The sequence below is a fragment of the Galeopterus variegatus genome, unplaced genomic scaffold (assembly GCF_000696425.1).
Source record: "Galeopterus variegatus unplaced genomic scaffold, G_variegatus-3.0.2 Scaffold1119, whole genome shotgun sequence".
In the NCBI taxonomy this organism is placed as follows: domain Eukaryota; kingdom Metazoa; phylum Chordata; class Mammalia; order Dermoptera; family Cynocephalidae; genus Galeopterus; species Galeopterus variegatus.
Genome location: NW_007727230.1, coordinates 150,481 through 178,463, shown reverse-complemented (window position 1 = coordinate 178,463; position 27,983 = coordinate 150,481). Strand labels below are relative to the sequence as shown.

The 27,983-nt window shown below is 42.1% G+C and overlaps 3 protein-coding genes across 4 annotated transcripts in view; 1 reads left to right on the top strand and 2 right to left on the bottom strand.

Moving 5' to 3' along the window:
* Window positions 1-4,330, bottom strand: part of UBE4A (ubiquitination factor E4A) — a 28,502-nt gene extending 24,172 nt beyond the window's left edge. The window contains exon 1 of the mRNA XM_008574919.1: window positions 4,262-4,330. The gene's annotated coding sequence lies outside the window, so the exon portion shown is untranslated. The remainder of the gene's footprint in view (window positions 1-4,261) is intronic.
* Window positions 4,331-10,549: 6,219 nt separating this feature from the next.
* CD3G (CD3g molecule, gamma (CD3-TCR complex)) lies at window positions 10,550-17,231 on the bottom strand. Its single transcript, XM_008574918.1, has 7 exons — window positions 17,177-17,231; window positions 13,741-13,764; window positions 13,030-13,254; window positions 12,304-12,435; window positions 11,547-11,590; window positions 11,083-11,166; window positions 10,550-10,607 (listed from the first exon to the last, which is right to left on the bottom strand). Exons 1-6 carry the CDS (start codon window positions 17,229-17,231, stop codon window positions 11,101-11,103), a joined length of 546 nt encoding a protein of 181 aa, XP_008573140.1. The 3' UTR covers window positions 10,550-10,607; window positions 11,083-11,100.
* Window positions 17,232-18,772: 1,541 nt separating this feature from the next.
* Window positions 18,773-21,914, top strand: CD3D (CD3d molecule, delta (CD3-TCR complex)). Of its 2 annotated transcripts, XM_008574916.1 has the most exons (5): window positions 18,773-18,832; window positions 20,482-20,700; window positions 21,159-21,290; window positions 21,578-21,621; window positions 21,849-21,914. In XM_008574916.1, the coding sequence occupies exons 1-5, from the start codon at window positions 18,778-18,780 to the stop codon at window positions 21,912-21,914; spliced, it is 516 nt and encodes a 171-aa protein (XP_008573138.1). In that variant the 5' UTR covers window positions 18,773-18,777. The 2 variants fall into 2 exon arrangements, with proteins under 2 accessions (XP_008573138.1, XP_008573139.1); XM_008574917.1 differs by lacking the exon at window positions 21,159-21,290.
* Window positions 21,915-27,983: the final 6,069 nt, after the last annotated feature.

Here is a 27,983-nt window from a genome sequence, read left to right as displayed (position 1 = left end):
TTTGGCAAAATGCTTACAAACCTACCAACTGGATATGGTGGCTTGATTTAGGGACAGCTAAAACCAAAAAGCCTAAAAAATGTTCACCTGAAATACATTTATCTGTTGACATGTTTCTATTTCCTATATCTTTAAGAAAACAGGTTAACCAGAAAGAATTACTGAAGTCAAAGAGAGAATTCACCTACTAATCATAACAATGTGACACTTAAAAATAAAGACAAGAACTATGGATTTCCCATAAGTCTCTAAGCTGGCATACTAGTTCTCATTCACTCATTCTCATTACTCTTCTCATTCTCAAACTTCCATGATTTTGGGTTGGAGCTGAGAATTCCTCAGCTATATATAAATTAAGTGTAAGCCCATATCTTAAATTTGGAATGGCAAATGAGGACTGGAACCAGATTAGCTGTATGTTGTGGGTCTTTAATATATACCAAGCAATCTATCTGTATTTGGAGGCTTAAAACTAAAAGCTTCCAAATATTTCTTCCACTAAAAACTAAATGGTCTTTGCTTAGCTCTATATCTAACTTTCACTGTTTATTTGATTCTTTACAATGCTGAAGAGACACACAAATTCCAACTGTCAGGTCTACTATGTAATATAAAATAGATATATACCTCAAAGGTATTTAGGGGAGCTGACTGAGCCTGCATTTGCACTCTTTTTTTTTTTTTTTTTTTTTAAAAGATGACCAGTAAGGGGATCTTAACCCTTGACTTGGTGTTATCAGCACCACACTCTCCCGAGTGAGCCACGGGCCGGCCCTGCACTCTTCTGATTATATTTCCTCATTCAAGGCCAAGTGGACTGTGGCACAATGGGATGAGCAGAGCTCCCTGAAGAGCTTTTTCACCTTTCTGAAATGTTAAGGCCACAGCATAGAAATACAACCCTGAAAAGGGTAGGAAGAGACAAAGGGTATGAATACCCTGCTTACAAGGATATGAATACTCTGCTATAAGGATAGAGGCCTTAGAAAGAGCTGGGGCATGGATATAAGGAAGAAGGGGGGGAAAAAAAAGAACATTTGGTCTACCTTTAGTTTGAATCATCTTAACAAAAGCTAATGCAAGGCAGAAAAATTACCCTTATTTACTGAAGGAAGAGAAATTACAACACTTCTTGACAATTCTGAGCCATCTCTACTAGTTGCTTCACACTCCTCTGCTGTGTTTTCTGCATAACAGCCAACGGCTAATTAGCAGTAATGACTTAAGCAGACAGTCTAGTCTCCTCTCAGCATGGTGCAGGGCTTTACTGCTTCAAGGAATTGGATGTTAGATGTTGCTCTATGTATTTCATTTTTTGCTATGTATATTTTAGTTGGGCTTAATAACACAAGAAAAGAATATCGTATTTAGTGCTGGAATTAACAATCCTCGAGAGGACTTTCCCCCATGTAATCATTGCATAAGTTTAATTATTACCCCTAATTCATATAGAGGCACCAAGAATTGTCTCATTCTTAGCTGACTGCCACCATACCTCCATCTTAAGGTACCTTGAATTCCAGAGGAATGTAAAAAGCACAGTGAGCTCTTGCTATTTTGTCTCCAAAACATCCTTTTTCAACAAGACACTCAAAATTTTTCCTTTGGGTATCTGCTCTACTCAGTCCATGTGTTCAGGAGGGGCTGACCTTACCCACTAGCTCTAATGGGATATGAGTCTGGCCCAGTCAAAAAGAGTACAGCATTCTCTGGCCAAAGTAATTGATCTAGGAGTGGGCACAAGACCCTACTGAGGCCTATCAAAGTCAGTGAATACTAGCTTCAGGCCTTTGGCTGAATCTACAGAAAAGGGAACTCTTTTTTTTTTCTGCAATGGTTGCTAGGCTGGTAAGATATAAAGTTGCCATCTTTACACCACCCAGAAAAGGCCTAGCCTAAAACTAAGCCAACATACAGGAAAATATAGTTGAGAGATAGAAACAGAAAGTCTTCTGGACTCTTCAATATAAAAGCCAATCAATTCCCTGACATTGCATAAGCCAGTTTGAATGTTTTTGTTTGTTTGTTTTTTGGTAGCTGGCCAGTACAGGGATCAAACCCTGGACCTTGGTGTTATCAGCATCAATGTTTTTCTTGAAAACACAAGTGAAAAGAGTCCAGATTATTACAAAGGAGATGCGTCACCTGCACCACATATGCAAAGGTTGAAAGCCAGGAGTATAGAACATATGACATAGGCCCTTAAGACTATCAAGAGAGACAGAGGATTTACCACCATAAATGGCATTATTTTCTCCTTTCTCAATACTATACTTTCATGTTATACAAAGAAGCTAGCTTCCTATTACACTTTACCTATACCTTTACTAGGATTTTTAACTTTCTACATTGTATTCCTAAGCAGATCTCTACCTTGCTAGAATGTAAGCTCTTTGAGTATAGGTTCGTATCTGAGTATTCTTTCTTCTGTGTATGGCGTAATACATCACAATCACAAAATCCTAAATATTTATTGAATGACTCAATTTTACATGCTGTTATTCTTGAACTCCTTATAATCAATAGTATCACTCATGATCCTACTTCAAGGGAAGGGCTTTACTTCTTGTCTTGGGTTGCAGCAGCAGGTCAACCTACCTGGCCCGACACTGTGGTTCTTTGGTATCTCAGCATGTATAGAAGAGAGAATGAATGGAAATAAAATTCCATTGCTATCTCTATTGTCTGTGAAAACAAACATGTTTTCACCTACCTCACTAAGCTCATCTTTTTCATAGGTGCTTCAAATCTGTGCCCAAACTATTTTCATAGAAAAAGAGTTAAAACTGTGTAACCACACAAAGAAAAGTTTTAGAGGAAAAAGGAGGACTGATCATTGATGAGAAACTTTGGGGAGATGTCAGTTTAGATTTGTTCAATGGACTTACAAATGTAAATAAGAGTACCTAGCTATCACCCATTCCAAAAGAAAGGTCTGATAGAATGGAGCCTTCATATTCTGTTTGCTTTAATATTCATCAATGTCACTGGGGATTTATAATCTATTTTGAATTGGTATAAAGAGAATTAACGCTATCCTGTTGCCAGCCTTTTGGATGGTACAACCACCAATCCTTAGAAGGCTTTGGATTTGATTCTTTTTGAATATGTCCTCCTTGAAAACAAGTTTCACTTTTATATACGTATTGCAAAGGTCTACATTTATAATAGCTATCTACCTCTGGTCTTACAAAATTCTCTCACCTTCCCCTGATTCAAGCTTTTGTTTATGAACAGTACTGCTAATCCTTAAAGGACCATTGTTAGCTCTTGTGAGCATGCAAATGTTTTAACAGACTTGGTACTGTTTTTAAATAGAAATATCTGAAACACTTTGTAAAAGTGGGATTGTTAAAATCAAGCTCTATTAAATCATAAAGTCTCCTTAAAGTCTCTGTCCTGGTGAGTAATATACACAACGAATAAAAATAGGAAACATGTTTTCATTCTTATATGTTTCATCTAATAATACTTTCCGGCCACGCTAATGTGGCAACAAATCCCTTCAATACATCTTTCTTTAGGCTAGAAGGATCTCATCAAATCATAAAGCGAACAGCATTCCTTCTTAGGTCCCATTTTATCTCAGATAGGCTCCCACGTTGGACTAAAACAGTCAATGACAGTGAGAGTAAACACATCCTTGCTGTCAGAGCAAAAAACTGATCCCAAGGAAAAGACCCATCAAATATAAGCTCCTGAGCTGTGGTCACTCGATTCTAGAAGTGTCTTCTAAAACCAAGGAAACATGGAGCAGAGTGCCAGAAGAGTTATGATTGGTTAACCCATCACCTGACTTAAGAAATGTCAACACGTTGACATGCATTCAATTGGTTTGATTACTACGACACGTGCTTAATTTTATTGTCTCGACATCTGGCTATTTGTCATCTACTCTTTGTATTTTATCCCTCCAGCTTCCATAAGGGATTCACGGGAGACCCACCTGCACGGCGCACGTTCTAGAGAAAGGAAGTCAAAAGATAACGCAAGGCCAGTGTTCGGCCTTTTTCAAAAGGGGCATAGCAAAGAGGGGGAGAGAAATGGACAGAAAGACACCAAAAGCTGGTGCACTGTAAGGGGTTTCAAATCAGACAGGGTCGAAGTTCATAGAGACAGGGTCGGTGGTGAGGAAAGCACAGGTGAAGGAATTTGCAGGAGGTAAGAGTAATACAGAGGCCTGGACTGGCTTTCGAGTAGGAGAAAAAAATCCCACTGCAGACTCAATGGTCCCCTTCCCTCAAGCTATTGCTTCCCTTACCAGCGCCTGAAGGGCCAGCAGCGACGACACGACAATCTCAGTGGCCGAAGGGTTCCCACTTCCCACTCAGCACAGCAACCGGAGATTACGTCATCACTAAGCGCCGGGGCTTGTGGACTCTCACCTCGGCGCCGGAAGCAGGGTGTGTCGGCTCTCGCGGGCAAGGCGGGCAAGCACCCACAAGGCGCACGCGCTAAACTTGCTTGAAGCGGACTGGGGGCGGGGCGGAAGTGGCAGGAAGTGGCCTTGGGATCGGGTTGGGGGCGGGGACGGGGTCGGTTGGGGCGTGTGGTTTGGAGCTTGGTGGAGTAATCTTGTGACAGTGGATCCTAGAAACCGGTGTGTTGGCAGTAGATAGATTTAGTGATTACTGGCTCTGCTCGCAATCTCTGTGTCTTCTACTTTCTGTTTTTCCCACCGATCCTGTGCCTTTTTGAAGCAGCTTCTGTTACTCTTCAGAGATTATCTGAAGCATTAACAGTAATAATAACTAAAAGTATGAGGACATATTAGGTGCCAGGCAGTGTGCTGTTGTTGGATTTCAGTTATCTGTAAAGTTAACTTTACACATTGTTAAAGGAGACAATTCACATCCAATAAGGTGGTTTTAAGATACTCTAATTGCAGCATACTTCTCGAGTTAAAACTGTGCAAGTGAAAAGACAATTCACAGAACGAGAGAAAATAATTCGCAAGTAGTAAAGGATTAATATCTAGAATATATAAAGAACCCTTACAACTCAACACAAAAAAGCCAAACAATTCAATTCAAAAATGGCAAAGAACCTGAATAGACGTTTATCCCAAGAAGATACACACACAAATGGCCAATAAACAAATGAAAAGATGTTTAATATCACTAGTCATTAGGCAAGTGAAAATCTTAACCATAATGAGATACTATTTCACACCTGATAGGATGGCTACTACCAAAAAAAGTGAAAATAATTGTTGACAAGGATGTGGAACCTTGTACATTGCTGATGGGAATGTAAATAGTGCAGCGGCTTTGTAAAAACAGTTTGGTGGTTCCTCAAAAACTCAAATATACTGTTACCATATGATCCAGCAATTCCACTTTGAGATAGATGCCCAAAAGAACTGAGAGAAGGGACTCATACAACTATGCGTATATCAGTGTTTGTAGCAGCATTGTTCATAATAGCCAAAAGGCACACACAACCCAGAATATCCATCAACAGATTAATGGATAAACAAAATGTGGTATATACAGAGCTCAGTTATTCATCTTTAAAAAGGAACAAAGTTCTGATACATGCTATAGTATGAATGAACCTTAATCTATAATGCTAAGTGAAATAAACCAGACCCAAAGGGACAAATACTGTATGATTCCACTTACATGAAGTACCTAGAAGAGGCAAATTCATAGAGACAGAAAGTAGAATAGCAGTTACTAGGGACTGGGGGGAGAGGGGAATGGGGAGTGCTATGGTTTTAGAAGAGGCAAATTCATAGAGACAGAAAGTAGAATAGCAGTTACTAGGGACTGGGGGGAGAGGGCAATGGGGAGTGCTATGGTTTGAATGTGTCCTCCAAAGTTCATGTGTTGAAAACTTAATCCCCGATGCAACAGTGTTAAGAGATGGGACCTTTAAGAGGTGATTAGGTCATGAAGGCTCTACCTTCATGAACGGATTAATGCCTTTAAGAGGCAAATTCATAGAGACAGAAAGTAGAATAGCAGTTACTAGGGACTGGGGGGAGAGGGGAATGGGGAGTGCTATGGTTTGAATGTGTCCTCCAAAGTTCATGTGTTGAAAACTTAATCCCCGATGCAACAGTGTTAAGAGGTGGGACCTTTAAGAGGTGATTAGGTCATGAAGGCTCTACCTTTATGAACGGATTAATGCCTTAAACGGATTAATGCCTTAATTGCTATAGTGGGCTAGTTATCTTGGGAGTGGGTTCCTGATAAAAGGATGAGTTTGGCCCCCTTCTCTATCTTGCCCTTCTGCCTTCTACTGTGGGATGACGCAGTAAGAAGGCCCTTACCCAGTCTCAGGTATTCTGTTACAGCAGCACAAAACAGACTAGACAGGGAGTTATTGTTTAATGGGCATATTGTGAATGTACTTATTGCCACTGAATAGAACACTTAAAAGTAGTTAAAATGGTAAATTTTATGTATATAAATTTTATGTTATGTATATTTTACCATACACACAAAAACGGACTGTGCGATCTTTGTGTGTCTACCACTGTATATAGTTCCTTAAGATACCGTAGTGAAAAAGCACAAGTCTTTTTTTCTCCTGGAGCTTACTATCTAGTGAGAGTAGAGTGGTAATATAGCATTTAAAATTTGGGCCGGCCCATGGCTCACTTGGGAGAGTGTGGTGCTGATAACACCAAGGCCACGGGTTTGGATCCCTGTATAGGGATGGCCGGTTGGCTCACTTGGGAGAACATGGTGCTGACAACACCAAGTCAAGGGTTAAGATCCCCTTTCCAGTCATCTTTAAAAAATAATAATAATAATAATGTGCATGGTGTTGGTAACACCAAGGTCAAGGGTTTGAATCCCCTTACCACCAAGCCACCAAAAAACAAAACAATAAAAAGCCACACACAAGATGGATCATTCAATAAATATTTCTGGGGCCGACCCCGTGGCTCACTCGGGAGAGTCTGGCGCTGGGAGTGCCGAGGCCATGGGTTCGGATCCTATATAGGGTTGGCCGGCGCGCTCACTGGCTGAGCGCGGTGCGGGTGACAATCCCCTTACCAGTCACAAGAAAAAAAAAAATTTCTAGAATAATTGGGTGGCTATCTGGGCTTAAAGTTGGTTGATATGTTAGGCCTTAAACTAAAATTAATTTAAGATGGATCAAAGGTTTAAATATATAAAATGAAACCATAAAAATGCTAGAGGAATTCATGAGAGAACTTTTTAAAAAGAAAAATCTTAAAAAGGGGGAAGACCTTTCTAAATATAAAACATAACCCAGAAGCCATAAAAGGCCAGTAAATTTTACTGCATGCAAATATTTGTAAAATGTGCATGAAAAACCAACCATAAGGAAAGTTAAAAAACATAACAAATTTGGAAAATATTTGCAACTAATGTCAATAAAAGATCTAGTTTCCCAAAAATGTACGGGACTGGTAGAATTCAATTAGAAAAAGACAAAAGGATGTGAGCCTTTATTTCATAAGAAGGAAAAATGAATAGTTCATTTCCATTTTTAACGAGAAAAATGTAAATTGAAACTACACTGGGATGCCATTTTTAACTTATCAGATTGGCACAGTTCAAAAAGTTTAACAATACACTGTTGGAACATGTATGGAGTAACAGGCACTTTTGTTTATTGTTATGGGTAGTATGTATTGGTACAACCTCTATGAAGTGCAATTTGACGATATTTAATAAAATTACAAGTGCAAATACATTGTGACCCAACAATTCCACTTATTTGTATTTGATGCAAATAGTCTTAAGCATGTTCAAAATGACATTTATTGTTAGAGCTAAAACTATAAAAACTCTAAGAAAGAAAACATAGAAGAAAATCTTTGTGACTGTGGGTTTGACAAAGATTTCTTAGACATGACACCAAAAGCACAATATGTAAAAGAAAAGTTGATAAAGAGGACTTTATCAAAATTTAAAACTTTTGCACTTCAAGAGCCATCATTAAGAAAGTGAAAAAACAGACCACAGACTGGTAGATAATATTTCCAAATAATGTACCTGATAAAGGACTTGCACCCCAGATAAAGGACTCTCATAACTCAGTAGAAAGATGACAAGTAACCCAATTAAAAAATCGTCAAATGATTTGAATAGACATTTCACTAAAAATGTATAAATGGCTAATAAACACATGAAAAGATGCTTAACATCATTAGTCCTTAAGAAAATACAAATTAAGACCACAGCAATATACCATATTATACCCACTAGAATGGCTATATCAAAATAGACAGTGACAAATGTCGGTGAGCATACAGAAAAACAAGAGTCCTACATTGCTGGAGGAATGTAAACTGTACAGCTAGTTTTAATTTTTAAATTTTTTTCTTAATTGACACTTTTTAATTGTACATATTTATGGGGTACAATTTGATATTTCTATATGAGTACATATACATTGTATAATGATCAAAACGGTATTTAGCGTGTCTATCACCTCATGTATTTATCATTTCTTTGTGGTGAGAACTATCAAAGGTCTCTCTTGTAGCTAATTTGTAACATACAATACCTTAATATTAACCATAGTCACCCTACTGTGTAATAGAACACCAGAACTTATTCCTCCTACCTAATTGTAATTTTGTGGTACATGTAGTTTGGAAAAGTTTGGAAGTTTCTTAAAAAGTTAAACATGGGCCGGCCCAGTGGCGCACTGCTATAGTGTGCCGCTTGGGAGCGCGGTGGCACTCCCACCGAGGGTTCGGATCCCACATACACACCGGCCGCTCACTGGCTGAGCGAGGTGTGGGTGCAACACCGAGGGTTGCGATCCGTTGCCAGTCACGAAAAAAGACAAAAAGGAAAAAAAAAAAAGTTAAACGTAAATTTACCAAATGAACCAGAAATTCTTCACTCCTAGTATCTACCCAGAAAAATGAAAACATGTCCACACAAAGACTTGCATGAGAATGTTCATAGCGGCATTATTTATAATAGCAAAAAAAAAAAAAAGGAAACAACCCAAATGTCCATTGACTGGTGAATGCATGCATAAACAAAATGTGGTATATCCAAACAATGGAATACTATTCAGTAATAAAAAGAAACAAAGGGACTGGCCTGTGGCTCACTTGGGAGAGTGTGGTGCTGGTGCTAATAACACCAAGGCCACGGGTTCGGATCCTATATAGGGATGGCTGGTTCGCTCACTGGGAGAGCGTGGTGCTGACAACACCAAGTCAAGGGTTGAGATCCCCTTACCAGTCATCTTTAAATATATATATATATATGAAAAGGTTAAAAAGGTGAAATAAGATATATTATGCTAACATTATTAAAGGAAACCTGGAGTAACCATATTAATATCAGACAAGGTAGACTTCAAGACATAGTTACCAGAAGCAAAAGAGAATCTTACGTATTGTTCAAAAGGTCAGTTCATTAAGAAGATATGATAATCCTAAACATTTATGCAACTAATAATAGAGCTTCAAAATAAGGCAAAACTGATAGAACTTTCAGGAGAAATGGAAAAAAATTGCAGTTATAATTTGAGATTACAGCACTCTTGTCTCAATAACCGATAGAACAAGTAAACAGAAGATCAGTAATAATACAGAAGACTTGAGCAATGCCTTCTATAAACTCATTGATAATTATGGAGTATTTCATCCAATGACAACAGAATACACATTCTTTTCAAGTGCATACAAACATTTTCCAAGACAGTTGATATTCTGTGCCATGAGACAAGTATCAATAAACTTAAAAGGATTCAAGTTAGGCAAAGATGTACTCCGGCGGCGCTCCCGCCCGAGGGTTCGGATCCCACATACAGACCGGTTCCCGCTCACTGGCTGAGCGAGGCGCGGGAGCAACACCGAGGGTTGCGATCCTGTTGCCGGTCCCCGGTCCGGTATGGGCGCAACACTGAGGGTTGCGATCCATTGCCGGACACGGAAAAAGACAAAAGACAAAAAAAAAAAAAAAATGATATTCATACAGTGTTAGTCATTGCAGCATTGTTGTAAGAGCAAAAGATTGGAACCAACTTAAGTGCTCATGAATAGATGATTGGTTAAATAAATTATAGTGTGCCTATAAATGTGGCTGCATTAAAAACAAAGGAGTTCTTTATATAATGATGTGAAATAATCTCCAGTTTTTATTAAGAGAAAAATGCAAGATATACAGTGTGATATCATTTGTTTGAAAAATAGAGGAAGAATAATATGTACTTGAGTATTTGTTCATATTGTACATGCCTAGAATACCTCCAGAAAGATATATAAGAAACTAGTTTGCCTCTGGAGAGGGCAACTAAGTGGTTGGGGATGGAGGTGGGAGGAGACATTTTACTGCAATATGAACCATGTGAATTATTATCTATACAAAAACTAAATAAAAATTAAAACTGAAAAAAATTCTATTCAAATAGAGGAAGTTATTTGATCTTTTCATTTTCCTTTTATGATTTTCCCAATAGGTGGCACTGCTGAAACACCATAGAGTACTTGTTTTTACTTTATTTTTAGAAAAACCAAAATTTGCTCCGATGGCCTTTCTTCTCCATTTGTCACCTCTGGGAACCTTGGGTCTAGATTTAGGGCTAAAAGTCTCTTTGCTAGGAGTTTTCCAAAATATATTGCTTTGATTCTGAGAACTGGCTAGAAAGGAGAACACCTGGATTGGAAAAAGAAAAATTGTAATTTTTTACAAAAATGGACACATTTTTGTTTGTCACACTGGGGGCTACTACTGGCATCTGGTGGATAGAGGCCAGAGAGATGCTACTATAACTCCTATAATGCACAGGATGGCCCCTTATTACAAAGAATTAAGTAGCCCAAAATGTCAATAGTGTGGATGTTGAGAAACCCTAACATAGGTTGAGATTAATATTCAGCATCTTTATGGCTTGAGTCCCTGCTCTAAGAGGGTTTACAGATGCACATAGCATTTATATTTTCTTAGGCCAAGATATTCAGGATTGGCCCTAGTATTTTTAGAAAAGGGCCTCCCAAACCACCCCACACTGCCCCTCACCCTGCAGAGTCTGATCCTTATAGCTGATTGGGGAAGAGAGATAAACTTGGCAGCAGGAGGGAGGGCAGGTGATGCAAACATACTTTCTTAGAATTGGTGTTGAAAAACCCACCTACTCTGAGTCCTGAGCTCATTTCTTCCTCAGTTGGTTTCCTTGAAGGTGGCTGTATTGGTCATCTTCCCGATCCTTTAGGGGCTGGAAAGTACAGCACAGTTATAAGCTAACTTTTTTATATCCTCAATTAATTTGATGGAAATTTATTGAGTGCTTTTTATATGCAAGGCTTTGGAGTGGGTGCTTCATGGTCCTTGGAGTGGAAAGAGGACATACAGCACTTCTTAGTGTGTTACTCTCAGTGTGTCCTTTGACTTTTTCTCACTAGATGCTGACCCCAGTCTCTCTCAACTCTTCTCTTTATTTCATCCCTTCTACCCAAAGGGATAACTATCCTATCATCTGGTATGCTGGAAGCAGTTCCTTATCTGTATAGTATCCTCCAAACAACTTGCCCCACAATCCAGAAGTTTTACCCCCACTAATTGTAGCAATGTCTCTTTCGTTCTTCATGCACTTACCTGATAGAGCTGGTCATTGGGCAACAAAGTCTGCTTGTCTGAAGCTGCACAAAAAATAAACAAAATACAGATACACAAGGCAGAATGGATAATGAATTGAGTTATATTCACACAATGGAATACTAAATAGCAATAAGAATCATCTACACACCAGAGTATGGATAAATCTCCCAAGCATATTGTTGAGTGAAAGAAGCCACACATAAGAATACTTAGTATATGGGTCCATTTACGTAAAGAACAAAAACAGGTAAGATTAATTCCTTTTGTTAGAAGTCAGGATAGTGCTCAATCTTGGGAATGGGTAGTGGCTGGAATTGACCACAAGAGGGGCTTCTATAGTGTAATACTCTCTTAAACTGGGTGCTGAATACGTGGGTGTGTTTGCTTTGTTAAAAATGTTTTGAGCTATTTTGTGATTCACTTTTCTGTATGTAGGTTTACTTCAATAAACAGTTTTTTTTTTTCCTTTTTGTCTTTTTTACTGACCGGTAATGGGATCGCAACCCTCGGTGTTGTGCCCGCACCGTGCTCAGCCAGTGAGCGGGAACCGGTCTCCACATAGGATCCGAACCCTCGGCGGGAGCGCCGCTGTGCTCCCAAGCGGCGCACTCTCCAGTGCGCCACCGGGCCGGCCCAATAAACAGTTTTTAAAAAACACAGAGGACAAATCAGAGGGAGCTGGATCATGAGACAGGTAGGAAGAAAGCTGAGGGTTTCCGGTGGTCCCATCTGTCACTTAATAACATTCGTTTACCTCTTGACTGGCGAACTCCATCCTGTCCAGCAATGAAGTAGACTCCAACAGCAAGGAAGAAAATGCTGATGATTTCAGCGAAGACAAAGCCGGATATGGTGGCTGCATTTAGCTCAATGCAGTTCTGACACACTGTGTGGAAAAGGAGGGTGAAACCTCCTCCAGGGTGTAAAAGCTGTTCTTCCTGCATTTTCTCCTGCCTACCAGCAATAATGGCTGTTGAGGGCAGCAGGCTCCTCCCTCTGTGCTTGGTACGGTGAGGGAAGACCTTTGCACCAAGAACTCAATGCTTCTTGATGTTTCTTGGTCCCCAGGAGTCCCGGAAAAGCCCATGCAGTCTTACTACCAGGAACCATGTGGTATAGAAGAAAAACCAGATCCCCTGCTTTACATTCACTGCCCTCCACTTCTCACTGCTGCTCACCTTGTAATCTCCCCTGTCTCCCACACCCCCCAACTCAGTTTGGAGAGGTTGCTGAATTGCTCCAATCTATAAGGCCCACCCAAAAGTAAACAAGGCTTTACAGGACTGGATATGCTTTTTCAAGAAGCCAGGGGTACTGTCTTGTTATGTTAAAAAAAAAATGGTAAGCTGAGATTAAGAGAACTGGCTATTATACCACTGTTTAGTATCTATTTCTACCTTTCCCCACCTTTATAGTAGGCTTACTAGAACATCAAGTATTGCTTAATTTCATAACAAACAAACCAAAGGGGATTACATACTTCTATAATACACTTGGAGTGGTTTTGAAGTGCCTTCTGATCCTTTACACCAATATATCCCTCGAGGGTCCTTGGTACTCTGTCCCAGATGCCATGTATTTTTACTAGTATTGAGGGAGCTTATTCTCTCCCCATCTTTATACCATTCAATATTTTTTTTAAAGGCACAAGTCAGAAGTACTGAACCATCTTCTCGATTGTCATCCACTTTTACCGCATGGTTTTCTGAAATGGAAGAAGTGGTTGTTCTGTTAAGAGTCTTGCCTTTGAAATTCTCCCTGCCTCAGGGTACCAAGAGAGGACCATTAGAGCAGTGTTTCATAAACTTTAACGAGCACATGAATCACATGGAGATCTTGTTAAAATTTCAGGTTCTATTCAGTAGTCCTGGGGAGGGGAGATTCTGCATTACTAACATGTGCCCAGATGATGCCAATGCTGCTGGTTCGTGGGTCACACTTTGAGTTGTGCCTAGCTACTAGGATCCTGTTTCTCCTGCAAGGACCAGACAGTTAATTGCTTAGTTACAGGATAGTTGCTCAGAACAGGTAATGACAGGCCACTGATTTGGTTGGCAGTGGAAACTTCAGCTATCTACCACCCATCATCCCATCCCTTCTAAACCCCTATATTTCTTTCTACTGTTGTAGGAAGCCATATTTCCATGAATTTCCTCAGAGTTTGAGGATAGAAAAAAGCCATTTCTCCTACCTTGTTTTGACTGTGCCACAGTACCTGTAGAGACAGAAGAGAGATAGACGTTGAGCTGGGCATGGAGTGATTCAGATGCCCTGAATCACTGTATTCTCATGGAGTCATGAGGTATTCCTATGGTCATTTGAGGCCAAGATGAAGAGAGATCCTAATCCGTTGGAATAATGGTCTCTACCTACTTTCCTGGAATGTAGACTAAATCGTCAAATTGAACTCAAATTGATAATAAAGAATTTGTCTGGTCTTTGTCCCAAATTCCCAAGAGGGAGTTTCTAAACTCTCAGAATTTCATGAAAGATAGGGGTGCCTTTGTTATTCATGGTGGACCCTTGGACCACACACCTGAGTTTATGCTAAGGAGAAGAACTCTAGATGGAGCTGGTCAAGACCAACCATATGGTTAGAGTATTGGGGCTTTGAAGCCAATGATATCAGCTGGGAAGAGGGGGGGTGATGCCTAAAGAATGAGTTCAGTCAAGAGGCCAACGATTCAATCAGTCATGCATATGTCATGATACTGCAATTAAAACTTGGCAGAGTTTCCTGGTTGGTGAATACATCAATGTACCGGGAGGGTGATGTGTTCTGATTGCACAGGGCGAAGGCATGGAAGCTCTGTGTTTAGAACCCTCCCAGACCTTGCTCTATGTGTCTCTTCATTTGGCTAGTCCTTGTTTTATTTTTCATAATAAAACTGCAGTATTTTTATAATAAAACTGTAATAGCACTTTCCTTAGTTTTGTGAGTTGTTTTTAGTAAGTTATCAAACGCAAGGGTGGTCATGAGAACCCTTTGGATTTGTTGCCAGTTTGTCAGAAGTGTGAGTGGTCTGGGGACCCCTGACTTGTAGCTGGCTTTTAAAGTGAGGGCAGTCTTGTTGAGGACCGTGCCCTTATAATACCTAACACTAACTCTGAGGGGTTTGTATCAGAATTGTATTGCGGTAAACATAAGGGTATTGCCTATGCAGTCCAGCATGTTCTGCACCTTTAGCAGCTAAAGCTCTGGCAAGGAGTGGGCGTGCACTAGCCAAAGTCCTTCAGAGCAGAGTTACTTCTAAAATCTTTGGCCTTGAAGATTCATTTCTTGTAGAAACTTGGATGTTCCAGGGTAGTTAGCCATTCAATTAGCTCTCAAAACTGACTCAAAACTCCGAGTAGTAGAGTTGCATAGTAGACGTACTACAGAGACCTAGCACTGGAATTAAATTCAATTGAACTTAATCCAAACATTTACTATTATAACCTGACATGATTAGGCATTGTGAAAGAAAGGGGTGGTGATATAAAGAATCAGTTGCTGCTTCCAAAGAGTTTATGAAGTGGAAAAAATAAATACATATGTAATTAATGTAGTAGAACTTATGAATTATCTTTTTGTACTTGCCTTAAAGAATGAGTAGGAATTCACCAGATAGAAAGGCATTCTGGGTGGAAAGAATAGCTGAGTAAGATACAGATTTGGAAAAGGACAAGAGAGGCAGTGTGGTTAGAGTTAGAGTGTGTGATGGGGAGAGGTAGTCATGAGTCAAAATAGAATGGAAATAGTTGGAAGGAGTCAACTGTCTTAGAACCTCTTGCAGGGCTGAACTGTTTATGAATAGGACCCTGGAGCATGGTAGGAACTTTATATTTATGAAATGAATGCATAAATGAATAAATGAGTGATGGAATAAAAAAAAAGCCAAGATAGCAGTTAAACAGATTTCTTACTAGCCCTTCTCCCTGACCACCTGATCATCATGGGAGGACAAAGAGACCCCTCATTCTAGCTCAGATTTCACAGGAAAGGAGATTGAACCGATCACAAACATTTAAAAATTTTGCATAACTGAGTGCTATTTCCTTTTAAGAATTGAGAGTTGATGTAGCCAAATTGGGGAGGAGGCATGGTTCAAGTGCACAAAACTCACTGGTGACAGAGCTGGACTCAGGCTCAGGTTCTCTACTGCTCAGCCCAGTTCTCTTTCCACTCTACTCAGCTGCCTCACTCAGGCTCTCGGCACTGCCCCCCAGCCTGTGTAGTATTCTAAACCCTCCCTGTCCTCTTCTAATCTCTCATTCAGCCACCACCAAGCTCAATTTCAGCAGGTGGCATTGCCTCCCACCTAGTTTTTTGAGAACACAAATGCTGTTATGGCCCTTTCTCCCTCAGCATCCTTTCCTTTTGCAAGCCTATCTACAGCCCAAGCCATCTGCACTTCCTTTCTTCTAGTCTCAGAGGATCACGTTGCCTTCCCCTCTGCTCTCAACTCCACTCTTGACTCCGTTCTTCCAACATCAGCTCCAGGACCTTGACCTACTCACCGTCTGCTCCTTTAGGCTAGAAATGGTCTCAAATTTTTCTGACTCTCAAAAAACATTTCTTCTTTGACTCTACTTCCATCTCTACCTACTGCTTGATGTCTTCTCCCTTCTTATCTAAGTTTCTTTAAAGAATAGTCTACACTTGCTGCTCTTTATCACCTGCCCTTCACCTTCTGCTCATTTCCACTTGGCTTCCACTCATACTACCCCACTGAAACTGTTCTAAATCACCTATGACTTTTATTTTGCTAAATCCCACAGACTTAGACTTTGACATATATTCTTATATTAGCAGACTCTCTTTAACATTTTATCCCCTTAGGAATCGTCCAAGCAGCTCTCTCTTCCCTCGGTTTCCATGATGTTACACTCCTCTGATTTTTCCAGCTCTTTGATCATTCCTTTATTTCTTTCTGAGATTTTCTATTTTTTTCCTAACTGCCCCTTAAAAGTTGGTGTCCTCACAGTTCCATCCTCAGCCCCCCTTTTCTCACATCTTACATAGTACTTGTGTGATTTCAACATCTCTCATGGTTTTAGCTTCCTCCAATGTGTCCAGACTCCAGGCATCAACCCAATTCATCCACTTCCTGTTGGAAATTTCCAACTGAATGTTTGTCTAGACACCTCATACGGTACCTTACACTGAGTTTGACAATGTTGAAATTTATCTCTCTAAACAGACTATGAGCTCTTTAGAGCAGAAGTTTTTAATTAATCTTTATATCCTCCTGACCTATCACATATTAGGATCTCACTCATATTTGTTGGCCAATTGACCAACAGAGTGAATGCTTCATAGGTCTACTGTTAACCCCAGCTCTGAATACCTCTTCATACCTTTTCCTTTCAATTTCCTGGCCTGTGCCCTTTAGGGCTACAATTCAAACCTAAGATGGCGGTGGTAGGTGGTAGCCGTTTAGTCTTCTGTTCTGGTTTCTCAGAGAGGAGGACTCCATCTCGCACAGAATGCTCAGAGACTTCATTTTTGCCCTTCCTCCTATGAACTCTAAGGTGACATCTGAGGTAGACTCAAGGTTGAGGATCCCAATGTTCATGTCTCTCTCGTGATAGCCTCTTCCCTTGAGCCCTTCACCAGGTTACCAGACCCCCTAGCAGGCCCTTACCTTGAAGAAGAATGATAACCAGGATGAGGGCCACCAGACCTCTCCCCATCTCCATGTCAGTCTCTGTCCTTTCTCTGCAGAAGCACACAGAAGCCCTTAGCAGCCAGCCAGCCTGTGCAGCAGCTAGCCTGGCTCCGCCCAGCACCCTTGAGGCTGGGGCCCCTGTGAGAAGGCAAAACCCAGAGCCTCCACCCTCCGCTTCAAGTGTGGGCTGCAGGGGCCTCAGTAGGGCTGCAGGTGCAGATGTCTCTTGCTCTTCCGTTAAGACGTGGAGGGTAGAGGTGGTGGGGAGGCAGAGGGAGAGAGTGCTGGATTCCCACTCAGAGCTTGTGCAGAGAACTACTTTGGATGCTGGGTGGGAGATGGTCCAGGGCTAGAATTGTAACCAGTTATTGCTTGTTGCTAGTTCTTGTTGCTACAACCAATGAATGTAGGTGGGATTCTCAGGTGCTTGGGGCTGGAGCTCCGAATGGAAAGTCACCTCATGAAGGATTTTTCTACTATTCTTTTGAGAGCATCAAAGAGATGCCTACCTGGAAGGGAATAGGTGGGACAATTCCAATAACACAGGCCAGCACTTTTCCATGGGCCAGGGCCTGGACTGAGTTTCCAGGATCTCAGGTCTCTGTCTCCCTCAGCCAGTCAATCAATGGGTCAACAAAAATCTACACAGCTCCTGTTAGGTGCCAGGCCAAGATACAGCAGTGAGCAAGACAGACATGACTCTGTCCTCAGGCAAAAGACAGTCCAACCATAGAAGTGTGGAGTTTCAGATCCCCATAGATCACAGGGGAAAAAGTCCATTAGTCTCCTGGGGAGGGTCAATTCAGCCTGTGAGCAATTATATTGTTATTAATAACTACCTCTTATTGAGCACATACAATGTGTTAGGCACCATGCAAACATTTTGTTCAAATCCTTACAACCATGCTGAGAGAACAGGCTCAAAAATTCCATATTCCATGATGGGCCCAGGCCCCACTAGTAGGCAAAGTAGGTAGTCTTGGAGCCAGGATTGAAATCTCTGGCTGGGGGGCTTTAAAGCCCAACCCCCCACTGGAAACAAGCTGCTTGATTTGGTGTCCCAGGATGCCTAGTGAAGGGTCCCAAGAAAGACCAGGAATAGGAGGAACCCAGCTGGTATGGCTATGTGCCACAGGGCTCTTAGCTTCTCTCAAGGGGCTTTGAGAGGTGGCAGTTTTTAGGTGGTGAGTAAATGTAGTTATTTTGTCAACAGGAACTCTCAAGTTCTTGTTTTTTATCAGTGACTCAGGAAAGGCCATCCTAAATCTCCTTTCATTTCCCAGAAGCCCAGGCAACCTTTTCCATATTCTCTGCTCTCCCTTCTGCCCCACCCTCAACCTCCCTGCTCGGAGAAAGAGCAATTTGCCCCACTTCCTTCCTGCCCCACTCCTAGCCTGCCCCTGCCCTGAAAGTCTCCCATAATCAACAGCTGAGAGCAGAGAAGCAGACATCTTCTAGTTTCTCCCCGACTCTTTACTTTTTCCGGGTACCTGTGAGTCAGTTAGGGGAGGGCAGTGCTCACTCTGGCTGATCATTCCTGGACCTGTCTCTATCTATTGGATGAATTCCACTGGAAAATGGAACACAGCAGGTATCTGGCTGGTCTGATTCTGGCTGCCCTTCTCCCCCAAGGTAAGCTTTCTCCAGGTGGATGGGGGAAGGGACCTGAGAGGAACATTACCACTGGGAGCGAGGTCCACTGGAAAGTGCTTCTCAACGCTAGCTTCACTTCACCAGGCACCCCAGGGTGTCATGGAGGGCAGGGCTAAGATGTAGCACAGGGTCTGGGAAATAAACTTTTGGTTTTGACCAACTCCATCCAGGGGTGCATGTTGGCCTTGGATGTCTCTCTGAAGGTCTTAGGCCAGAGATCCATAGGAAATGGTTCTGCATGAGTGTGCTTGAGCCTAGGGCTGGTGACAGGAGCAGAGCTACACGCACAGCTCCTTTTAGGGCAGATGGCTTCTGGGATGAGGACTCTTGGTCATTTGGCCATCATTATATCACCACCTGGAGCCATGCCCCAGCATTCAGAGGAATGCTGTAAGAGAAAAGTTACCTTTAGGTTGAGTAGGAGGGAGGGCAGATTTGGGGAGTTATTACACAGTTAGTACGATGCCAACTCATCCTTGTTTGCCAGTTTCAGTTTTAAAACTGAAGGTCCCATGTCCCAGGAGCCCCCTTAATCCCAGGCAAACCCATCAAATAGTCACTTAATAATCAGTTGCACTGGGACACCCAGGATTTCCACTGGAAACAGATCCCCAAGGAAGACATGACTGTAGGATGTGAAGCATTTGATGTACATGTTCTCCCTGAGTACACACACACACGTACTCCTGACCTGTTTCAGAAGCATGAGAAGCAGTATTTTGGGGTTTTCTAGAGGGTGCTCTTGTATCCAAATTGGTGACTGAGTATGATGGTCAGGAAGAATGTGTATTCCACTTTTCCCTGGGATTGGAGGTATAGATGCTAGTGCCTCTGTGGGTTGTGGAGATGTTCTCAGGCTTTTAAAGCAATTCAGTGGATCTAGAAAAGTGCTGTGCTCACCTCTAGCCCTTAAACTCCCCACAAGACTTTATTTTGTGGAGAAACAAGAATGGATTCAATAAAAAAAAATTTTTGTCCTCCTCCCCCTAAGCAAGAACAACTAAAAATCTTTACATGGGATTTGCCCAGGTCCTCTTCTGGACCACTGGGCTGGTCATTCATACAAACTTCTCCTGACTTCCATCATTGGCCCTGGGAAAGGCTTTAGTAGTGAGAGTTCCATTCCTTGGTAGTTTCTGGAACAGGGGCCAAGGGGAGGGAAGAGGACAAGAAACTGAAGTGGGAGTGTTGTAGGTGGCTGGGAAGGAGACTTGGAAGTTTTCTTGGAGAAAAAATGCAGACATCTCGAACTGAGGAACGTTTTTCTGCCTTTCCATATCTTTTGGTGCTTCAGCAGCCTACACTGCCCTCCTGTATCTAATGAGGGGTCTGAACTAATTTCTGGGAAGGTTCTTGGATCAACCTAGCTCCATGGTTTCCTCTTTTGCTCCAAATCCCTCAGGACCTGTTGTCCTCTGCTTGGACTGCATGCTTGTGTCTTTCCTGGCCACTACAGTTCTTGGAGAACTTCCTGAAGCCTTTTTCCTGTGACTTCTGTCCTTCTCACTGTAAACCATAAACTGTCCTAGACCAGGAAAGTGGTCCTTATTAAGTATAAGCCTCAGAGGAACAAAAGATCTGGAGCGGACCAAAGAGCTGTCTCCAATCATGATATTTTCCCCCCTCAGTGAGTCTCTTCAAGATAGACGTGGAGGAAATTGAGGACAAAGTGGTTTTGAAGTGTAATACCAGCGTCAAGTGGCTAGAGGGAACAGTGGGAAAACTGTCCTCGAATGATACAAGATTGGACTTGGGAAAACGCATCCTGGACCCGCGAGGAGTGTATGCGTGTAATGGGACAGATATTCATGCCGGCAAAACATCTACTATTCAAGTATATTATCGAAGTATGTGCCTCCTGGACCCTTTGGGTTGGAATAGATGGAGCCTCTGGATGTGAGAACTTTCTGGCTAGAGGGGATGGTGAACCAATCTGTTCTCTGAACAAACTGAGGTTACTCTTACAATGGTACAAGCCGGATTTGGGGAGTCTGAGTGGGAGCAAGAGCTTAACTGAGTGAGGCGGAGCCATAGCGGCCTTGTTACTGCAGGCTCGGTTGGGAGAGGGGTTTGGCCCACTGGCTTGTTTAAGGTCCCATGAACCTGAGATTACTTCCTGGCTCTCCTCAGGGATTTCTTGGGATAAAGGCAGAGTTGGATGTAACGAGACTATCAGCAGGCCAGGATCTTGCCGAAGTTTAGGTCTTGGCATGAGAGATCCTGGGGCTGCCCTAAGAGGCAGAGATAGTTTCCTGATCTTGATCATAAAGGCCTCCACTTCCCCTTTCTCCTCCTTCCCCCACAGTGTGCCAGAACTGCGTGGAGCTGGACTTGGCCACCCTGGCTGGTATCGTCATCACTGACATCATTGCCACTCTGCTCCTTGCTTTGGGAGTCTACTGTTTTGCTGGACATGAGACTGGAAGGCTCTCTGGGGGTTAGTGGAATGGAAGGGCCAAGCGTGTGTGTGGGTGTACTAATGGGCTCATGCACCAGCTAAGGAATGGGTCTGATGGCAGTTTCAGTCTCATCTGGGAGTCACTCTTGCAATCTCCCAAAGACTCCTAAAACTGGTTGTTGAAAGAACTTGAACGTCCATATGCTCATGCAGACTTCTGAGGGTGTGGGAGGAGGTGACTAGCTATAGTCCCCCTGCAGTGTTCATGGGGTCTCACTGTCCCTCCACCTGGGCTCTTGATGACTCTCTTTCCCTGCTTCTTCCAGCTGATGACACACAAGCTCTGATGAGGAATGACCAGCTCTATCAGGTAAGCCCTAGCCCTCAGGGGAAAGCGTCAAGTACGGGAGGAGGAGTGAGTAGTGGTGAGGAGGCTGACACCACATGTCATGTGCACGGGTGAAGGGTCCTAGTGGAGAATTCATCGCTGGGGGTGTCTGGAGAAGTCAGGCATGAGTGCTCATCTCCAGGGCCTGTTGGGGCACTCGTCAGGGGAGTTCTGACCCCTCCTCATTCTTCCCCCTTCTCCTCTCTCAGCCCCTCCGAGACCGGGATGATGCTCAGTACAGCCGTCTTGGAGGAAACTGGCCTAGAAACAAGTGAACCTGAGACTGGTGGCTTCCAGAAGCATCAATAACCAACTGTACTCTCCCTGCTTGCTCAGCCAATAAAGATGTCCTCTTTCAGTCAGCAGGCACCTGAACTTCTCAAGGCTCCTGGGCAGCGGATGGGAGTTGTCCTGACTTGGCTGGTACTTTGCCCTCCCTGCCCACCTCTGTCATCCCTCATCTCTTCCCTCCCTCTGGCCCACATGGACAGTGTGATGGGCAGTCTCCCACCACGTCCTGGCCCACTGATGTTTCCAGCCCAGTGGGTTCCGTGCACTATACTCCTTCAGCTACTTGTTGACTCTAGTCCCTGATCACAGTCCTTCTAGGGTTTTGGCTTTCTCACCACAGCCCAGGGCAGGCTGCTGTGTTCAGGAGCTCAGCCACAGAAGTTTCCATGACATCATGAGCGGGGGTGGTAGAGACATCAAGGGGCCCTAGGACTCACTTCTCACCAAGGCTCAGAGGGTATGTGTCACAAAGTCCCACTGCTGCTAAGGGGTTGGACTCAGCTTTACAACCCTGTTGAGTGGTTGCTGCTAGCTGTGAGGAGGTTTCAGCCTAGGCCCCTTCGGTACCCCTTTCCCCTGTATAGACGGTACCATTTTACCTTCCTTTTGCCAGTACCTGTCCCTGCTGCCCCTGCATGATAAACTGGGTGCAGAAATCCTTCATGAACTAAAACACATTATCTCTCTCCACCTACTTGGAAAGCTGGAGTTTGAGACTGGGTGGGGGCTCGGGACATTTTCAATAGGTGTCATTTTTAGCCTTGAGGTTAGTGGTGGTTCTGAAATTTTTTGGAGCCTGAGGGATTTATTAAAAATATAGATACTGGGGCCCTACTCTAGGTATCATTCAGATAATTCTGAAGCAGTCCAAATTCAGAGAGCATCTCATTGAGAGGAAGAATCGAGGCCATTTACTCTCTGGTGTCCTTTATGCCTGTTCCTGGATCCCTGAACTGGAAACCACTCCTTTTATTCTCTGATTACACAGATAATTTCAAGAATCTCAGGACAGTTTAATAACAGTGGGAGTTTTCTAGACCAGGGTTCTCAGAGGAAAAGACCTAACAACCCCATTGCCAGAGACCTAATGATTCTGCCCATCATCTCCTCAGGATACACACAGGCCCTAATTTCATTGGAGACTGAATGAACTTCCAATTCACACATGCTTCATTCAAAGTCATGACTTATTCCTACTCTTTAGAGCCCTACTACAGTGGTCATCCTAACCCAAGATCCTACTTTCCCACTGGGTCTCTCTACCTTGAGCTTTCCTCCCATGACTGGTGTTTCTCCCACACTTTGGATCCTTCCCACACCTTGCACACTATCCCTGGTATTCCTCATATTCTCTTATGTACCCCATTCGCCACTTCTCAACATTGGCTGCACACTGGAATCTCCTGAGGAGCTTTAAAAACACTGATTCCTGATTGTCACCTCTGAGATTCTGATTTTATTGGTCTGGGGTGCAGCTTGGGCAATGGGATATTTAAAACTGCCCAAGGTGATTCCAGTGTGAAGCCAAACTTGAGGAACACTGTGCTCCATCTGAGTCCTTCTAGAGGCTTGATCCTGCTGCTCTCTCTCTCTCTTTTTAAACAGCTTTGTTGAGGTAAACTGACATGAATAAACTATACATATTTACAATATAAAATCTGATACATTTTGACATATGTATCCGCTTGTGAGACATCACCACAATCAAGATAATGAACATATTCAACTCTTTGAGAAGATCCTTCCCCATCCTCATCCCCACCCCCAGGCAACCACCGATCTGCTTTCTGTTACTATAGATTAGTTTTCATTTTCCTAAAGTTTTATGTAAACGAAATATGTACCCTTTTTCAATCTGGCTTCTTATATTCAGCATAATTATTTTGAGATTCATCCATCTTGTTGCATGTACTAATAGTTCTTTCCTTTTTATTGTTCTGTAGTACTACTTTGTATGAATATACCACAATTTGTTTATCCATTCACTGGTTGATAGTCTTTTGAGTTGTTTACTCATTTTGGCTATTATGAACAAAGCTGTTATGAACATTTTTTATATCAGTCATTGTGCAGACATATGCTTTTATTTCTTTTGGATAAATACTCAGGAGTGGAATGGCTGGGATACAATTTTGAAAGAAAGTTGTTTTGACTATTCTAGGTCCTTTACACTCCCATTTGAATTGACTTCTGTTACTAAAAAAATGCCTGCTGGGATTTTGATCAGGGTTGCACTGAATTTATAGAGCAACTTGGGGACAATTGACATCTTAACAATGTTGAGTCTTCCAATCTGTAAACATACATTTTTTCAGATTTATCCCTAAGTAATTTTTTATATTTTTTGATGCTATTGTAAAGGGTATTTTTACAATTTAAATTTCCAATTGTTTATTGCTTGTATATACAATTGAAATTGATTTTTGTGTATCTATCGTATATCCTGCAAACTTGCTAAACTTACTTCTTAATTCCAGTAGCTTTTTTGATAGATTTCACTGGGTGTTCTATATAGATGATCATGTTGTTTGTGAATAAAGACAGTTTAATTTTTCCCTTTCTTATCTGGATGTGTTTTTTTTCTGTTTCTTGGCTTATTACATTGACTAGAACCTCGAGTACAATGTTGAATAGAAGTGGAGAGAGGCCATTCTCACCGTGTTTATAATCTTAGGGGGAAAGCATTTTCTTTCATCAAGTATGATTTTAGCTGTAGGTTTTTCTTAGATGCCCTAGTAGAGCAACTTTGCTGAGAATTTTTATCTAAAATAGATGTTGGCTATCATCAAATGCTTTTTCTGCATCCACTGACATGATTATATGGTGTGATGGTTAATTTTAGGTATAGTTTGCCTGGATTAAGGAATACCCTGATAACTGGTTAAGCATTGTTGCTGGGTATGTCTGTGGGGATGTTTTCAGATGAGACTGACATTTGAATCAGTGGACTGAGTAAGGAGGATCTGCACTCAAAGGGGGCTGTCACCATCCAACTGGCTGATGGCCCTCTATCCAAAAAGATAGAGGAAAGGCCAATTCACTTACTTTCTCTTCCAGAGCTGGGACACCCTTTTCTTGCTCTTGGACATCACACCTCCAGGTTCTCCAGGCTTTGGACTCTGGGACTTGTATCAGTGGCTCATCCCTGCCCCAGTTCTCAGAACTTAGGCCTCCGACTGAGAGTTACACTATCAGCTTCTCTGGTTCTGAGGCCTTTGGACTTGGACTGACCATTCTACCACTTCCCTGGTTCTCTAACTTGCAGACAGCCCACCGTGGGTTTTCTTAGCCTCCACAATTGCAAGAGCCAATTGGCCTAACAAGTTCTCTCTCATATATATATTCTAATGGTTCTGTCTCTCTGGAGAACCCTGACATATGGTTTTATGTTTTTAGTCTGTTGATATGATAGTATGGTAAATAACATTGATGACATCTTTAAAACCAGTCTTTTTTAAAAAATAATTATTTATTTATTTATTTATTTTTCTTAATTTTATTTTGTCGATATACAATGAGGTTGATTGTTGTGGCCCACTACCGAAACACCCCTCCCTCCTCCCTCTCCTCCCTCCCACCCAACAATGTCCTTTCTGTTTAAAACCAGTCTTGCATCCTTGAAATAAACTCTATTTGGTCATTACATATTATTCTTTTTACGTATCATTGTATTAAATTTGTTAAAATTTTGTTAAGAATTTTTGCATCTACCTTCATGAAGGAGTTTAGTCTGCAGTTTTCTTTTCTTATAACGTTTTTTGTATGGTTTTAATATCAGGGAATATTAGTCAGTGTTCTCCAGAGAAACAGAACCAATATGATGTGGCCAGTTAGCTCACTTGGTTAGAGTGTCATGCTGATAACACCAAGATCCAGGGTTTGATCCGTATACTGCCAACCACACACACACACACACACACACACACACACACACAAGGGTACTTCAAAAAGTTCCTGAAAAAATAAAATTAAAAGGTAATACGAGGGCCAGCCCAGTGGCGCACTGCTACAGTGCGCTGCTTGGGAGCGCGGTGGCGCTCCTGCCGAGGGTTCGGATCCCACATACAGACCGGTTCCCGCTCACTGGCTGAGCGAGGTGCGGGCGCAGCACCGAGGGTTGCGATCCCGTTGCTGGTCCCAGTCCGGTACGGGCGCGACACTGAGGGTTGCGATCCGTTGCCGGACACGATAAAAAAAGACAAAAAGGAAAAAAAAAAAGGTAATACGAATCTTTCCATGAACTTTTTGAAGTACCATCATATATCTATATCTATCTATCTATCTATCTATCTATCTATCTATCTATCTATCTATCTGTCTATCTATCTTTCAATCATCTAATCTCCTGTTGGTTCCATTTCTCTGTAGAAATTGGAAATTGGCTCATGCAATTGTATAGGCTGGCAGTTCAAAAATCTGCAGGGTATGCTGGCAGGCTGGAGACTCAAGGAAGAGTTGATGTCGCAGCTCTCCAAAGACAGTCTAGAGGCAGAATTCCTTCCTCCTTGAACTCAGTCTGTTTTCTCTTGAGGCATTCAACTGATTGGATGAGGTCCACTAACATTATGGGTGGTTGTCTGCTTTACTCAGTATCTACTGATTTAAATGTTAATCTCATCTAAAAAAATACCTTCACAGCAACATCCAGACATTTTTGACTGAATATCTGGGTACCATGGCCTAGCCAAATTGACACATAAAATTAACCAGGGTAAGTCTGATCTCCACAGAATGAGTTAGGAGTATTCCTTCTTCAACTTTCAATGTGGAATTGGTATTCTTTCTTTCTTAAATCTTTGGTAGATTTCATGAGCGGCACCATGTGGGCCTGGAGTTTTCTTTGTGGGAAGATTAACTACAAATTTAATTTATTTATTAGACAAAGCTGTCAGTGAACTTTTTCAGAGAATGTGTTCACTTCTTCCAAGTTGTCAGATTTATTGGCATAAAATTGTTTGTAACTGTTATGGACTGAATGTTTGTGTTCCCCCAAAATTTATATGTTGAAATCCAAACCCCCAGTGTGATGGTATTAGGAGGCGGGGCCTTTGGGAGGTGATTATGTCATGAAGGTGAAGCCCTCATGAATGAGAATAGTTCCCTTATAAAAGAGACCCCCCAAGGCCGGCCCGTGGCTCACTTGGTAGAGTGCAGTGCTGATAACACCAAGGCCACGGGTTCGGATCCTATATAGGGATGGCCGGTTTGCTCACTGGCTGAGCATGGTGCTGACAACACCAAGCCAAGGGTTGAGATCCCCTTACCGGTCATCTTTAAAAAAAAAAGGGCCAGCCTGGTGGCGCACTCAGTAGAGGGCGGTGCTCCCGCCGAGGGTTCGGATCCCATATAGAGACCGGTCTGCTCACTGGCTGAGTGCGGTGCAGGCGCAACACCAAGGGTTGCGATCCCGTAGCCGGTCACGGTACAGCGCGACACCGAGGGTTGCGATCCTGTTACTGGTCATGAAAAAAAAGACAAAAAGGGGGAAAAAAAAAAAGAGACCCCAAAGAGTTCCCTTACCCCTTCTGTCATGTGAGGACACTACAAGAAAACAGCCATCTATGAACCTGAAAGTGGGCCAGACACCAAAGCTGCTAATGTCTTGATCTTGGACGTCCCAGACTCCAGAACCAGGAGAAATAAATGTTGTTTAAGCCACCCAGTCTATGGTATTTTTGTTACAGCAGCCTGAACAGACTAAGACAGTAACACTCCTTTCTTATCCTTTTAATACTTGTGGAACCTGTGGTAATGTCACTTCTCATTCCTGATATTGGTAATTTGTGTTTTCTTTCTTTTTTTCCTGATCAGTCTGACTAGAGATTTATCAGTTTTATTGATCTCTGAACTGTCTTTTGGTTTCATTGTTTTCTTTCTTCTTCTTTTTTTTTTCCCCTAAAATCCATACAAACATTTATTCTGTCCTTGCCCAGGGGTGATGGGAGAGGAAATACAGTGGTTTCACTGTTTTCACTGCTGTTTTTCTGTTTTCTATTGTATTCATTTCAGCTCTTATCTTTTTTTTTTTTTTTTTTTTTTTTTTTTTTTTTTTT